The sequence below is a fragment of the Buceros rhinoceros genome, unplaced genomic scaffold (assembly GCF_000710305.1).
Source record: "Buceros rhinoceros silvestris isolate BGI_N320 unplaced genomic scaffold, ASM71030v1 scaffold14045, whole genome shotgun sequence".
Classification (NCBI taxonomy): domain Eukaryota; kingdom Metazoa; phylum Chordata; class Aves; order Bucerotiformes; family Bucerotidae; genus Buceros; species Buceros rhinoceros.
In genome coordinates, this window is record NW_010414658.1 from 40,714 (window position 1) to 53,868 (window position 13,155).

Sequence of the window (13,155 nt, forward strand, 5' to 3'; positions counted from 1 at the left end):
GCAGTTGTTGCCGTCTCGTGCTTTCTTGTCCTAGATCATATATGAATCACATGGCAGAAGCCCAAGCAGAGATCTCATCAGGATTTCTCTAGAGTGCTCTCTTGACCGTGGAAACATGTCTCTCTATTCCTGGCCACTGTGGTAAAATTCTTTGAAATTTTTTTTCTGTCCATACCTTGCTAGCTAGAGGATTGGCATCACATTAATCACATTCTTAAGTCTCTGAACTTGAGGCAGTTTTAAGGACAAACTTGCTCAGCACTATCAGTAGGTTGAACATTTCATCTTTTCATTTCCTTGAAACTCCTAAGTGCTGTTTGTCATGTCAATTCTCTTCTGCTTGTTTTGTCTCTGTTTCCTGACCTCTACATCTGGTACTTCATGTCAGGGAACTTACTTCAAACCCCTGTGAAGAGGGGTTCTGATGTTCTGATCTGGGAACTGATGAGATGAGCTTCCCTGAAGTGGGTATGAATGCAAAAAGCCATTCAGTCTTGGTGCTTTAGTATTATCTTCTGCCTTTGCTCATTCCAAAATTTGGTCGTCTGTTGAATCCATATAACTTCTACTTCAAATATGCTTTAAAAGGGCTTTTTAAGTTTGATATCTTTTAGGTGTTTTTTTCTATTAACTGTTTTTCTAGGCCAAAGATGATATGCTTTTGATTTAACCACCATAGATTGTAATTTTTATTTTACTCAATTGGATAATAGAAAGCTGTTACTATGCCTAAGAATATTTTTGTATTGCAGAGTAGCTGGCTGTATCTGAGGCTTATGATTGAACTAGAAGGCAGATGACTGGAGATTGTCAGAGCAGTTTCCGTTTGCTGTTTCTGTATAAATTCATTTCACTATTTAGTCATTACATGTAAACAGCAGTTACTTAGGCAACCCACCTTTTTGTTGGTAATAGAAGTAAAACCTTTTCCATAAAAGAGAGAAAACAAAAGCACAACTAGAGACAAACCATATGGGAAATGATAAGTAGTTTCACCTGCAAAGATTGATTTCAGTATAAAGTCATATCTATCAGTTAGATGTGGACAGCCTCTGGAAAGGAATCAGTTCCTATATATCCCTGATCCCCACAGTCTTATGAAGCTGGATCTTTGATGGATAAAGGTGGCACAAGAACTCGTGAGGGAGGAACTGCTCTCTGCGCTGTGCAGGAGAGAATTTGTGTCACTAATGGAAGATGATGTGGTAATCTAAATAAAACCAGTGGTATGCTATAGCTTTAATTCTTAGACCTTTTCCTTACTTCCTCATCCACTGTCTCCCTCCCTTCCACAGTGTGTCCCCTCATTGCTTTTCTCCCAATTCAGTGCATTTATTGTCAGCACGAGCAATCTTCTTTCATTACGCTAATCAGCCTCTGATGTTAAAGGTCTCCTTCAAAAGCTGTTTGCAGCAATGAGAGTGCTACAGGCTCAAGCAGACATTAGAAAGTATCTTATTTGTCTGTTTTATGATTTCATAGTTTAGTTTTGCTTGATTTTCAGATGTTTTTCTCAAGGCTTACTTTGTGCAGATTTTCCAGGCTAGCTACTGGAGGTGCCCTGGTTTTTTGACATAATTTCATTATTCGTAGCTGTGCTGTATTGTCAGATGAGTTGTACAATAACGTGCAGCATTAATGTACACTTAAGTACTACTCTGCCTGTTTGCAGGTTAAAGAACTGTTGAAACTTTAGAACAGATCCAGAGTTAGATCAGAGAAAAGACTGCGTTGTTTAAAGTAGCCAGAAAAAAAAATCAGATAAGCGTGGTAATTCTTAAGTTTCATTAAAGAAAAAAACAAATGCTGAGATGGTACAATTTCATACTGCTGGAGGTTTCATTTTTCTCTCAGTGCAGCCAGCTTCTTTTCATGAGCAGGTCACACTAGTTAAATCAGGCACATACGGTAAGCAGATTTATGCTGTCTTCAGAATTGTCCATGAAAAACTCCTCAGTGCCTCAGGCTAAAATCCGATTTGCTGCATTCTCTCACATGTTAAGCTTTTTTAATTTGGTATAAATGTTTCTTGGCGTCTTGCAGCAAGGCCTGGGTGGTGCTGCTGCAGGGCAGTAATCACTTAAGGAAAAATCAAGGGTTTGCCTTTCCCTAAGCAATAGCCTTACTCTTAAGTCTGGTTTCCTCACCATCTTACCATGTTTACTTATAAGGTAGTTGCATTTTTCCGTTAAATTAGCCGTACTCCAACAGATGTATTTTTGACTGTTACATGGAAAGTATTTTTTTTATTTGCTCTTGTTCAGGTCTTATGGATACTAATGTCCACAGGGGTTGTGTTGCCCAACTAGAGGATGGGATTGAGTGGATTTTTTCCGAATCTGTGTTAGTACATATAAGCTATGTTGAGAATATCGGTGTTGTCATTCAGATATTGAGACAAAACAAATGGTGGCATTGCACTAACCACACCGTATGTTTCTTTTTTCTTCCCCTGAAGGTTGTTGCATTATACCGTTTCGCTCTGGGCCCACCTTTTATCCTGCTGATGCTATTTGGTGGAAAATAATGGCAAAACCTGGACAGAATTAGTAATGATGGGGGGAAGAATTGGGTCATTAAAACTCTTACCCAGTGTGTAGAGCTAGGCTTATTGACAGATTCATCAGCAGCACGGCAGAAGTGTCTCCGGGTAACTCAAGTTTGTGCTGCTTTGATAGTTTATTATTTGTTTACTTGCTCTCTTCTTCTCAGCTTATTAAGAAAACACAGTTAATTTCTTTTTGCTAGTGTGCTTGCAGTGACAATGTTTTGTTGAAGGGTGAGTGTAGAAGCTGGCTCTTCACCATTCTTGGGTTCTGGAGAGTAACCAGAGAGGTCTTTCCAGGAGTCTTTTGTTTTGCTTGTACTCCCCGTTCCTGCGTGCCCCCTGCCTCAGCTGGGCTGTATTAAAGGTTGGTTTCTTTGGAAGTGATGTGTGTTAGTTTGGGGAGCAGTAGGTTTTGATAGAGCTTAATTAGTATTTTCACACGTCTGTTCTGTAGATGCTGGCTTGCCTACCTCTTTGAAAATGTGGGAGACTGCGAGTGGGGGTGAGGGACCAAAGATGCCACAATGCTGGCTGAGGAATTCACTAGGAAACAAGTGATTTCCTTTACTCCAGTTTTGTCTTATGTTGCTTGGAGCCCTCTGTTTCACCTTTCAGGGCTGTGAAAGGGAGGCTAGGATTTTTCACAGAAGACAGCAAGAGACTTTTTTTTTTTGTGTGAGTGTGTGTTATATTGATAGCAGAAATTAAAATCTAGAACAAAGAAAATCGCAAGCTGTAAAGTCCATGTCTTGCCAGGGTGTATGTTGAAGTTTCCAAGTGCAGTGCTGCCTTTTAGATAGCAAAGTGATGACTTAAAGCTCATTTTGTATCATAGCAACATATCAATTAGTATCTCGCAACGACCTCTTAACAATAAGCAATGCAAACACATATAGAAAGAGGTGGCATGTATGAGAGATACTTTTGCTTTTGTATGGCACTCTTGTTCAATTGAGACATAAGGACATAAATTTTTATAATCCTTGGCAGTCAGCTGTTTTGAGAAATTGCTAATCTTTTCCTCCTCCTCTGCCAGTTGTCAAAACTATCATGATAATAACTTGATGTATTAAAGGCGGTTAATTTTATAGTTAAAATCCTGGGCTAAAACTCGGGATCTATGTTTCCATTACTTCTGCTCACGTGGAATGCTCACGTGGGTTTAGGGTGAGTTGCTAAATCTCTTCACCTCCTGTTTTTTATCTGTGGATGAGAGAAGGGCCAGGTTTTTATATTCTCAGAAGAACATTTGGCTTGTGTCTCGGTGGGGACGTAGGAACAATACTGTAATACAAACAGAATTGTTTCCATCCTGAAAGAAATGCCGGTTTAAACACCGAATTACAGTTTATACTGCCCTATCGGCACCTTCACCTAAGGCAGCGATGCTGTGTTCGCAGAATGTACAGCAAAATGGACCCCTACCTTGCTTCGTGTAATTTCACTTCAGCTTTTTGAAGTGTTGTCTTGTAATTGCTGCTCTGTGGCACTAACTGAATAGTAGATTTCTAATGTTTAAACATTACAAATCTGAACATTTTTTCCCCTTGCTTTCCCTAAAAACATGGAGTGAAACCATCACTGTGGATTATTTGAGGGAATTTTACTAATTAGACTTGCATGAGAATTCAGGCTTCTGAGCTGTTATCTGTCCCATTCCCTTCCTGAACGCTGACGTTTCAGTAGCTTCAGATTTCACGGTTGTCTTAAATATCTGTCTTATTCTAGCAAGAGATCTCAGGGATAACATTCTAGAGTCAGGTTTTGCAGTCCTGCTTGTGTTCCGGCAGTTTTTCTGCTTCTGCAAGCAGAATTTGGCCCTCATCTAAGGTCTAATCTTTCATGTCCTTCTCATGCAAATGAACTCCGTTGACTGGGTGGATCTGTTTGTGCGAGTGAGGAGGACTGAGTTGTGTCAATGTGTCTTCAGGCTGTGAGTCCCAAGATAATACTGGATTTGGAGTTTCTATTACATACATCGGATACAAAGTTTATAGGTATTGGGATCCTCACAGAACGGTTTGGGGGGAAAAAAAAGAAAATTTTGAATGAGGAGTGACTGAAAGCATGAAAACTCTGTGTGTTGCACGAAGGTACTTACCTATAGTCCTCACTAAAATGTTGGTGCAACTAGAGCTCTGTGAACTTTGAAAATGCCGTTTAGTTGCTAACATTACTACAGTAAAGTATGTTTGTGTAGTGTGATCTCTGTTCTTCAGTTATTGAGGACACTGAAGAACAAGTTTTGGGTGTAAATAAGAGCCTTGGGAAAGAATGTCATGCAACGCATCCCACTTCTGAAACAGGAGCAGTTGATATTTGTGTAGAAGAGCAACAGACACAAATGCTTGATTTTGTTTGTGCAAATGAGAATGCCTTTGTGATGCAAAGCAGCATCCTGAAAAGGCACATGTGCTTTTTTGGTTGTAAATATCTCAGCTAAATACTGCAGTAATTGCAAGCAGAGCTTGGCATTATTCCTCTCTATTCTCTTCATCGTTATATTTTAACAAGTTCTCATGAGACTATTAAAACGTCTTAGTTTTTGGAACATGTGGCCTAGTGGGGATAACTCTGTCTACAGATGCAGTGGGTTGGCAGCTTGATTTTGCATGTCTTTTCATTTCCCTCCAGATCCTGTGACCCAGTGTAACCTTTGGTCTCCCTCTGAAGGCCGGGGTGAAGGAACTATGAGCAGGTGACTGATGATCACTGTCAATACAGCCTGCAGACAATATGGGAATTACTTTAGCAGTCTCCCACTCCCCTGCTCGCCCCCCATCCTCTCTTAAATCAACAAATGCAAATAGCAGCCTCCTCATTTGCTGCTATCTCCGGGAGGCTGCCTAGGCAGCATGGGCTTTGTTGCAGTCCTGCCTATTGAAAACAGCGGCTTCAGCCCTAGGCAGAAGGAAAAGCACCAAATGGGACCTGACCCCCCCTTTAATGGTTAATGCTGGTAATATTTGGTCCTGTGGCATATACAGGTAGGAGGATGCTGAGATAAGGGTACTTGACGTGTGTGGTTCAAGAGGGCAGTCTGACGTGGTTGGAGCTGTTTGCGTTGTTATTCTTTGTCTGGTAAATGCCCTTCTGGAAGGGAGTAGGGAGTGCCCTGTGTCCTGAACCTCATACCTGTGCTCCTAGAACTTGTTGACGTTGTGGATAGCTGCGTATTTAAACTTAACTGTGTCTTTAATGTGCAAGAGTAGAAATGCATTTGCTAGATTTCAGCATAGACAGAGGCACAAAGAGTTTGTGAAACATTTCTTTATGAGGTCATGATTGTTTTTTAAATGCATAGCTGTGTGGCACAAGTAAATAAAAATAGCTGCATTTTACATTGGTGTGAGCATAGTACAGGACGCAGTATGTAGTACAGTATTGTGTAGCATACGGTTGATTGTGTTTTGCTTTCCAGACATACATACTTGCTTAACGCAAGTTGTCATGCATCAGTTCAGAGACGTAGGAGTAATGCTGTGCCAGCATTTGCTTAAAATTATATTCATCTTATTTTAAGCTGGCGTTGCCTATGAAAATAAGTTTTGGCATGCATAAATGAAAGGGCAGCGATTGCTTTGCACATCCAGAAGGTGGTCCTTCTCAGATACCTAGGGATATCATTTCTGTATTTGATGTGTTAGGATTGCAAGCAGCCATAATGAAGACATTTCTTCTGAACTGCCATTTAGGAATATTAATTAGTAACCGAATCAGACAAATAGCAATGTATGTAAATGCTTCTACAGCTTACAAAATGCGTGACAGTAGTACTTCTGTTTTATAAGTATTCTGTTTGCAGTGTTTATTTCATCTTACTGTGACATTTTCTGTTGCAAATACTTAATAACAGTTAACACCCAAATAAAAATTCAGAGTTAAAGTAACAATTCTAAAGCTCGGTGCTGCGCTGTTAAGGAGAATATCACTCACAGAGCTAGACATTAAAACTGTTCCTCTATCTTGATGTTCTTTTCTCAAGATCTCACTTCAAATATACCTTTGAGTTTCATTTTGTGTTTTATATGCTTACTAGAAACCCTCAATATACTAATATTTTAGGAGAAGAAATATTCCAAATTCACAATAATCCAAGAAGCTAACTACTAGCTCTGCTTTCAGTCTGGGGTAGTGCTTTGGTGACTGACACAGGCAAAGCCTGCTTGTACCCTAACTTGCAGTACTTCTAGATTGTGTCACAGTACGTCCATAGCATTTAAAGTTAGGGTGAAACGTGGGAGTTTCATCATCAGCGAGGTGTGAAAGGCTGTACTAGGGGCTGTGTGATACTAGAAAGCCATCTAATTCTAGTGTAAAGGCTTCAAATAACTTTGAATATGTGGTGTGTTCGTTTCGTCTCAGGACAAGAATGGTTTGATGTCACAGTATCTCCCATATTCATCTTCTACTTTCCTCTTTCACAACTTATGCATCTGTTTGGCTGCTAGCAATCAGGCCAGCAAAACCGAATACTTGTGGACTTCTGGACTTAGTAACTGCTTTTCACTGGCTGTAAGTGCTGCTGTAGCGTGGTGTGGTACATATTTTCATTGAGGATATATCCTGACTTGTAGGTTCTGTTTGGCATCCTTCTGGTGTTTTAATCTGTCCATTGTGAAGGGAGTTGTTAAAATGAAATCATCAATATTTCTTCGGAGAGGAGCGAGTTGGGTGGAGTAGATTGCTAACTAGGAAGTCCAGTTCGATCAACTCTGATTACATCTTGCAGCTTCACACCAGAGTATAATACAGTCACGTCATGTACCTATTGGGTTGATTTTTATATTGGAATGGGAGAATCAACAGAGAACCACTTCAGTGTTAAGAGTGAAGAATAATAATAATTGGTGTTTGATTTATTTGAAGCCCTTCTTTCAAACAAAATTTTAAGTCTGGATGGCTCCAGGTAGAATAATCTGGATGTACTTACATGAACTTGTCTGAGATGCCAGTTTAGAAAGTTAAATGCTCAATAATGATACTTTGCCTATCATCAATTTCTCCTCTTCAGTGGGGTGATTGTCTTTGCTGCCCAGAATTGGTTTGTAGCTCCCTAGAAGGTAGTTGGCATGTCTTATAATTGCGGAAACTGCTCTTAGATCTGCTCTTAGATCTTGACAAAAGACACTTTAGAAATACCTTATCATAAGTAAATTATGGGAAACATTTATAAGGTGAGTGGATTAAATATTTTTATTTGAATGTTTTTCTCTTAGGAAAGTCCCTTTAAAAGAATGGATATAAAGAGTTCTGTTTTGGCTTTAGTGAAGTTCTATAGTTTCATGCCAACCACTTAAATTCAAAATGTCCAAATATATTTATTTTACAATGTGAATTGTGCACTACATTTTTATTTTATTTAAGCCTTTGTTAGAAAAGTTGCTTTCCATCGTTCATTTTGAGGTTTTCCCCCCTTCCCTTTTGTTTTTGTTTTTCCTCAGTTTCCATTACAAAGAGCAGTGCAAAAATCCAATCTTCCCCTTCCAAAGTGACACGGCGTTCAATGCAGTCTCCACAGAAATCTGCTCCAGTACCAGCAGCGCAACGGGGCAGGAAACCAGGTCGGGGCAAACCCCCTGGACAGTCTGCAGTTCCCAAGAAGGGCAGGTCTCCTAAAAATATTCCCATGACAAAAAGCAACTCTCATACTGAAAATCTTAAAACAAGGAAAAAAAGTTTAAAACCTGGAAAAAAGGTTAGTCCACATCTACTACTTTACTTTATACTGCAAAATTTTGTAGTAAGATTTTTTTAAAATTATTATTTAATTTTCTGTCTTCTCTTCAGCCTTCAGGGCTTTACTGTTTTCAGCAACTGATTACAAGAAAAAAATCTAGAATAGCTCTTCTGGAATATTTCAGTCTAAACTTCTGTGGATTGTCTCATTCCACAACAAGATTACTAATCTATTTATGGGTGAGTCATTGGTGTTGAAAAATACTCTTCTGGAATAACCATTTCCAGTAAAATTACAAGAGCCAGGGAAGTCTTTAGGCTTTTTAGTCTGTGTTATTTCATTTACTGAACCATATATATAGTTTGTGTAATTTTTATTTATTTACTGTTTGGTGTTTAGAAATAAAGAATTGGGAACAGTGAGGGCTTTTTTGCAGGTTTCAGACCTCCTAAGTGTACAACTGGATTTGCCAAGTGAATTTCTTAGCCCCTAATCCTGGAGATACCAGCATGAAGTAGGAAGCTCCTTTTCAGGCAACACATTATTCCAGGTGTGGGCCTAATACTGCCTTGATCTGAGTGATGCGATGCCTTTCTCCCTGCCAAGCTTGATCAGGTCCAGACTAGCACTGCTGTAACCCCACCTTCCCACTCCCAGGTGACACCAGCACTGGTGGGTAAACAATCCCAGAGTGAACTAGTTCAGGAAGCTAAACTGGTAGACAACTAACCCAGCATCCATCTCTCTTACTTGGTTCTTTGTCTGCTCTACCTCAAAAAAGCACAAAGGCTATGGCTGCTGCAAGAAAAGCTAGGAGCGCAGCAGGAGAATTGCCATGGGGTACCATCTATTTTCTGAGGCTTGCTCACCCACTGCAGGCTGTCAAAGAGGAGCAGCAATCCTGGCATGTCTTTTTCCAGATAATTTATGTCTGTCCCTGTGCTCCCTCCTCCTTTGCATTAGAACTGTTGGGGGAGTGGGAGATACTGTTGTTCCTGGTTTGGGTTGGTTTTTTTTCCCCTCTCTCTGTCCCCAAGTTTCAAAAAGTTGGAATTTTGGGGGGGTTTTCTCCTCCAGTCAATCATTGTGGGATAAGAGATCTGTTGCTAGTGATGTGCGGGAAGGTGTGGAGTAATGGCACAGGCAGGACTTTGCCCTTCAGTGCTAGTGCTAGTCAGTGTAAAGTGCTAGTGAAGTAATGTTATTAGAGCACACCCAGAAGCCTCTAGCACAAAACTGGAAGCAGGCACTTTGTTAAAATGATGACTACAAGATAAGAAATTATTCTGGGCACCAGAAATTGAAAGCCAAGCACTGTCTCTGCTGCTGCCTGCCTCTTCCAGTTGGGCATCCAACTGGTAGGCTGCTGATGCAAGTGGTCTCCAGCTTTATCTCTTGCTCTATGTATAAAAGTACACAGAGACACAGATTTAAAGAGTAGAAAGGTTCTCCCATCCAGGCCTAGCTGGCAGATGGAGTGTTCTCCCTAAGTCTGGGAGGCATTAAAGGAGAGCATTGAACGCAGGACTTTCGTGTCTTAAGGACATACTCAGGTGTGGCAGGATACGCACTTTTCATGTAAGAGTTTTTTGTCCTGTGTGTGAAAAAGAAATTGAGAGGCTTTGTGTGTTCGTTGAAAGAATAGTTGGAGGAATTTTATCCTTAGAGGAGGCTTCTGGGCTCTAAAGGCTGGATGTCTGAAGGTGTCTGCTTGGAGGACCACATTTGGCACTTGGTCTGTGTGAGGTACTTGGGGGGATTTGCTTGGGGAAAGGCAGTTACTTTTGACATTGCACGTCTTTACACCTCTACACACTCCTGATTTCCTCTGTGGGACCAGGCAACTAAGAGTTAGCTTTTGCAGGATTGAAGTTTGATGTATCTAACTTGGCAGTTTACTATATTAAGTGTTGCATTAAAAAACTTTAAAAATTCTCTTAGAGATTTGAAAGGTTTTGGTTTGTTTTTTTTTTTTTCCCCCCCAAGGCTGATTGAAAAACTGCTCTAGACTTCAGGCTAAGTAATTGTGCTTCAGGTGTGAGCTGGCTGTGTGGTAATTCAAAACCTGTGTGTTTAGCGAGATTGATCTATGCCTGATACTCTGTAGAGTTGTTTGACTTGCCCTTTTAAGTTTGTTATGCCGAAGTATTTATGCTAGTGCAGGTATTAACTTTTATTACCAAGCTTGGAATGTTGTGTCACTTTTCTCCTTTATTGAAAAGTTTCCTAAGCTGCTTCGTAAGTATGAGATACATGTTGGGGTTTGTTTTCTGTTTGTCTCCCCCAGTTTGTACTGTATGTTTTTACACTGTCATAATTAAGAAGAAATCTCCTTACTTCTCTTTCATTATTTTTAAAAGTACACTTTGCACAACAATGTGAAGAATTCCTTTAATAATTTCTTGAAGTGCCTTGGTCTGAGTGTGGATCACAGCCCTAAATTCAACCCTACGAGCAGAGAGGTTTCGAGTGTCAGGGTAAAACCTGTGAAGTTGGCTGTGCGGTGCCAGACTGTGAGCAGTGCTCTCTGCAGGCAAATGGAGCTGGCATGCTCTCGCAGCTAGCAGGGGCCAGCTGTGCCACCTTGACCAAGCAAATGTGCTGAGCCCTGCTGGGAACATGGCCTGTCCCGTGGAACAGCATGGCTTTGGGTTCACAGTTTGCTGCTCCCTGTTTTGGGGTTGCAGAATGAAAACCTCAGCTGAACAAGCATGACGTGCTGTACTTCCAACATGCATTCTCTTTCCTCCTTCTGAAGGAGAAGGTAGGAAACAGCCTGCTAGCCTCACCACACTTACGTGTTAGTGTGGAGGGTGGGTAGTTCTTCTGTCTTACAGTTTAGCATTAGTATTTTGTTTTCTTGCCTGCTTTTCTCCTCTTTCCTCCTTTTTGCCCTCAACTTGACCAGCCATATTTTGCAGCATGGTGAGAGGAAACTGACCCCTCAGAGTTGCTGCTCCAGAAGGGCCTTCAGGAATGTCAGACCTCAGATCAAAAGCTCAAACTTCCCAAGTGCATTTTTGTTCTCTGTATTAAGGATGGAGAGAGACCTTTCTGTCACCCACAGGCAATTCCTGACAAGTAATACATCACTGCGTGGTTCAGTGTCTGGCCTGAGTCACCTTGGCTCATTCACAATGCAGTGCCAACCCTTGGCAGTCTGTTCCTTATGTTCATGGTAATTCCACCCAGTGCCATGTTGTCAGATAATTTCTCCAGCCAAACCTATCTTCTCTGAACTGTAAGGGGCACAGAAACTTTCTTTTAAAGTGCCCTGGATTTCAAAAGAGAGTTAATTTATTCTTTATAAATGTTGTGAAGAAGTTAGACACTGCTGCTCTTAGGGAGGTGTATATTTTGATTGCTTTCTACATGATTTTTAATATATTATTTTGAAATATATTATTTCTGAAAGTGTAAAGAATGAATAGTGATAAATAGAAGAGGACTTAGCCTCCCCTAGCAACTTGACTGATTTTTCTACTTCGCTGTAGGTCAGTTTTAGCACTAAATCCTTACCACCTGAGTAGCCAAGACTCTGCTGCCTTCAGCAGAGTCATGACATTGAGTAATCTCTTATATTCCTATTTCTTTTGGTAGGTAAGAGAATGAGATCATAATCTGTTCTCATGCAAGAATAAATGGTAAAGGCAGAGTTGATGAACTTTTTTCCAATTTATCATTTTTTTATCACCATGTATTTTCATAGTATGTTCTCTTCACATTTAGAAATGTTTTTCTCGTGCATGCCTCTTTTATAAAACCCAGTCCAAACCAAATTACAAGAAAATTTTCCTCAGGTGGAAGGGAGTGCACACGGACCATTTTCTAAATCTTAGTCTGCCAACTCCAGTTGTCTGTCATATAATAATCTGCAAATAAGTTTGGTTTGGGAAAGGAAAAGGTTTTGGCAACCTGCGTGACTGGATTGTAACTACTGGTTAATTTGATATTGTGTAAAGCACCAGTTTCTGAAAGTGATTACTTGAGAATTTCATCTCCTTTGAAACATGCTGGGGGAAAATCTAGGTGCACTGTAAAGTTGACACCTAAATGTGACTCAAGTTTTATATGGGAATATATACGCAGCCCACCTAAGTGATTTGAGTTTTGATAAACCCAGATGATTGGAAGGGTATGGACAGGAAAATAACCCGCAACACCTCTTCTGTGCTTCGTAAGATTTAGAAGGTTTATGAATTAGTATATAAAACTCATTCTTTTCTCACTTTTTAGGTAGGCGTAGGTTGCTTTTTAAGTCATTTGTCTTCCACTACTTCACTTAAGGAGCTGTAAATACAAATTTCTTCTGACAATTTCTGGTCTTGCTTTCCTGGACTTTATCTTCTGTGCTGTGTGTAGTGGTTCTGTAGTAAGGAACTACACACATTCAGTAAGATGGTAACTGATAGCAGAAAGGTTTTGCTGACTCCTTAAAAATGTTTAACGTTTTGACTTTGTTTTTTTTCTCTAAACAGAAAAAAATCTTGCCAGAACAACTGACTCCTGCATCTCCTTCTCATTCTTCTCCTGAGGGGGACAGTGGCACTACACAGATACTAAAGGATGGAATTAATTTGTCCGGTGCAACTGCAGCAGTTATATCCACAGGTAAAAGACAGAGGGAAAAAAAATAATGGCATTTTTAATGTGAAGTGGTTTCCATTTCAAACCAACTAGTAGTGTCATTTTATGGAAAATATGCTGCAAACTTATTACTGTATATCATTATCCATCTACCTTATTTTTAAAAGATATTTGTAGGTGCCAGTGTTGCTTTGCAGAACGAGTATTTTGACCCTGCATTATAGCAAGGAGTGCTGGAGCATGGTGGCTTTTGATAAATCTGCTAGACCTGGCAGTTTGTTCCTGTCTGAAGAAGGAAACCGTACAGTTCTTTCATGTGTGTCCCGTCCCACCCCTTAAT

At 40.2% G+C, this 13,155-nt stretch overlaps 1 protein-coding gene across 1 annotated transcript in view; it reads left to right on the top strand.

Annotated features, from left to right (window-relative positions):
- The window catches only part of LOC104494347 (sex comb on midleg-like protein 2), a gene marked incomplete at its 3' end in the record, with an annotated part of 37,246 nt that overhangs the window by 21,868 nt on the left and 2,223 nt on the right, over positions 1–13,155 (top strand). Inside the window, exons 6-7 of the mRNA XM_010137163.1 lie at positions 7,993–8,246; positions 12,707–12,839. Coding sequence (XP_010135465.1) covers positions 7,993–8,246; positions 12,707–12,839 — 387 coding nt within the window. The remainder of the gene's footprint in view (positions 1–7,992; positions 8,247–12,706; positions 12,840–13,155) is intronic.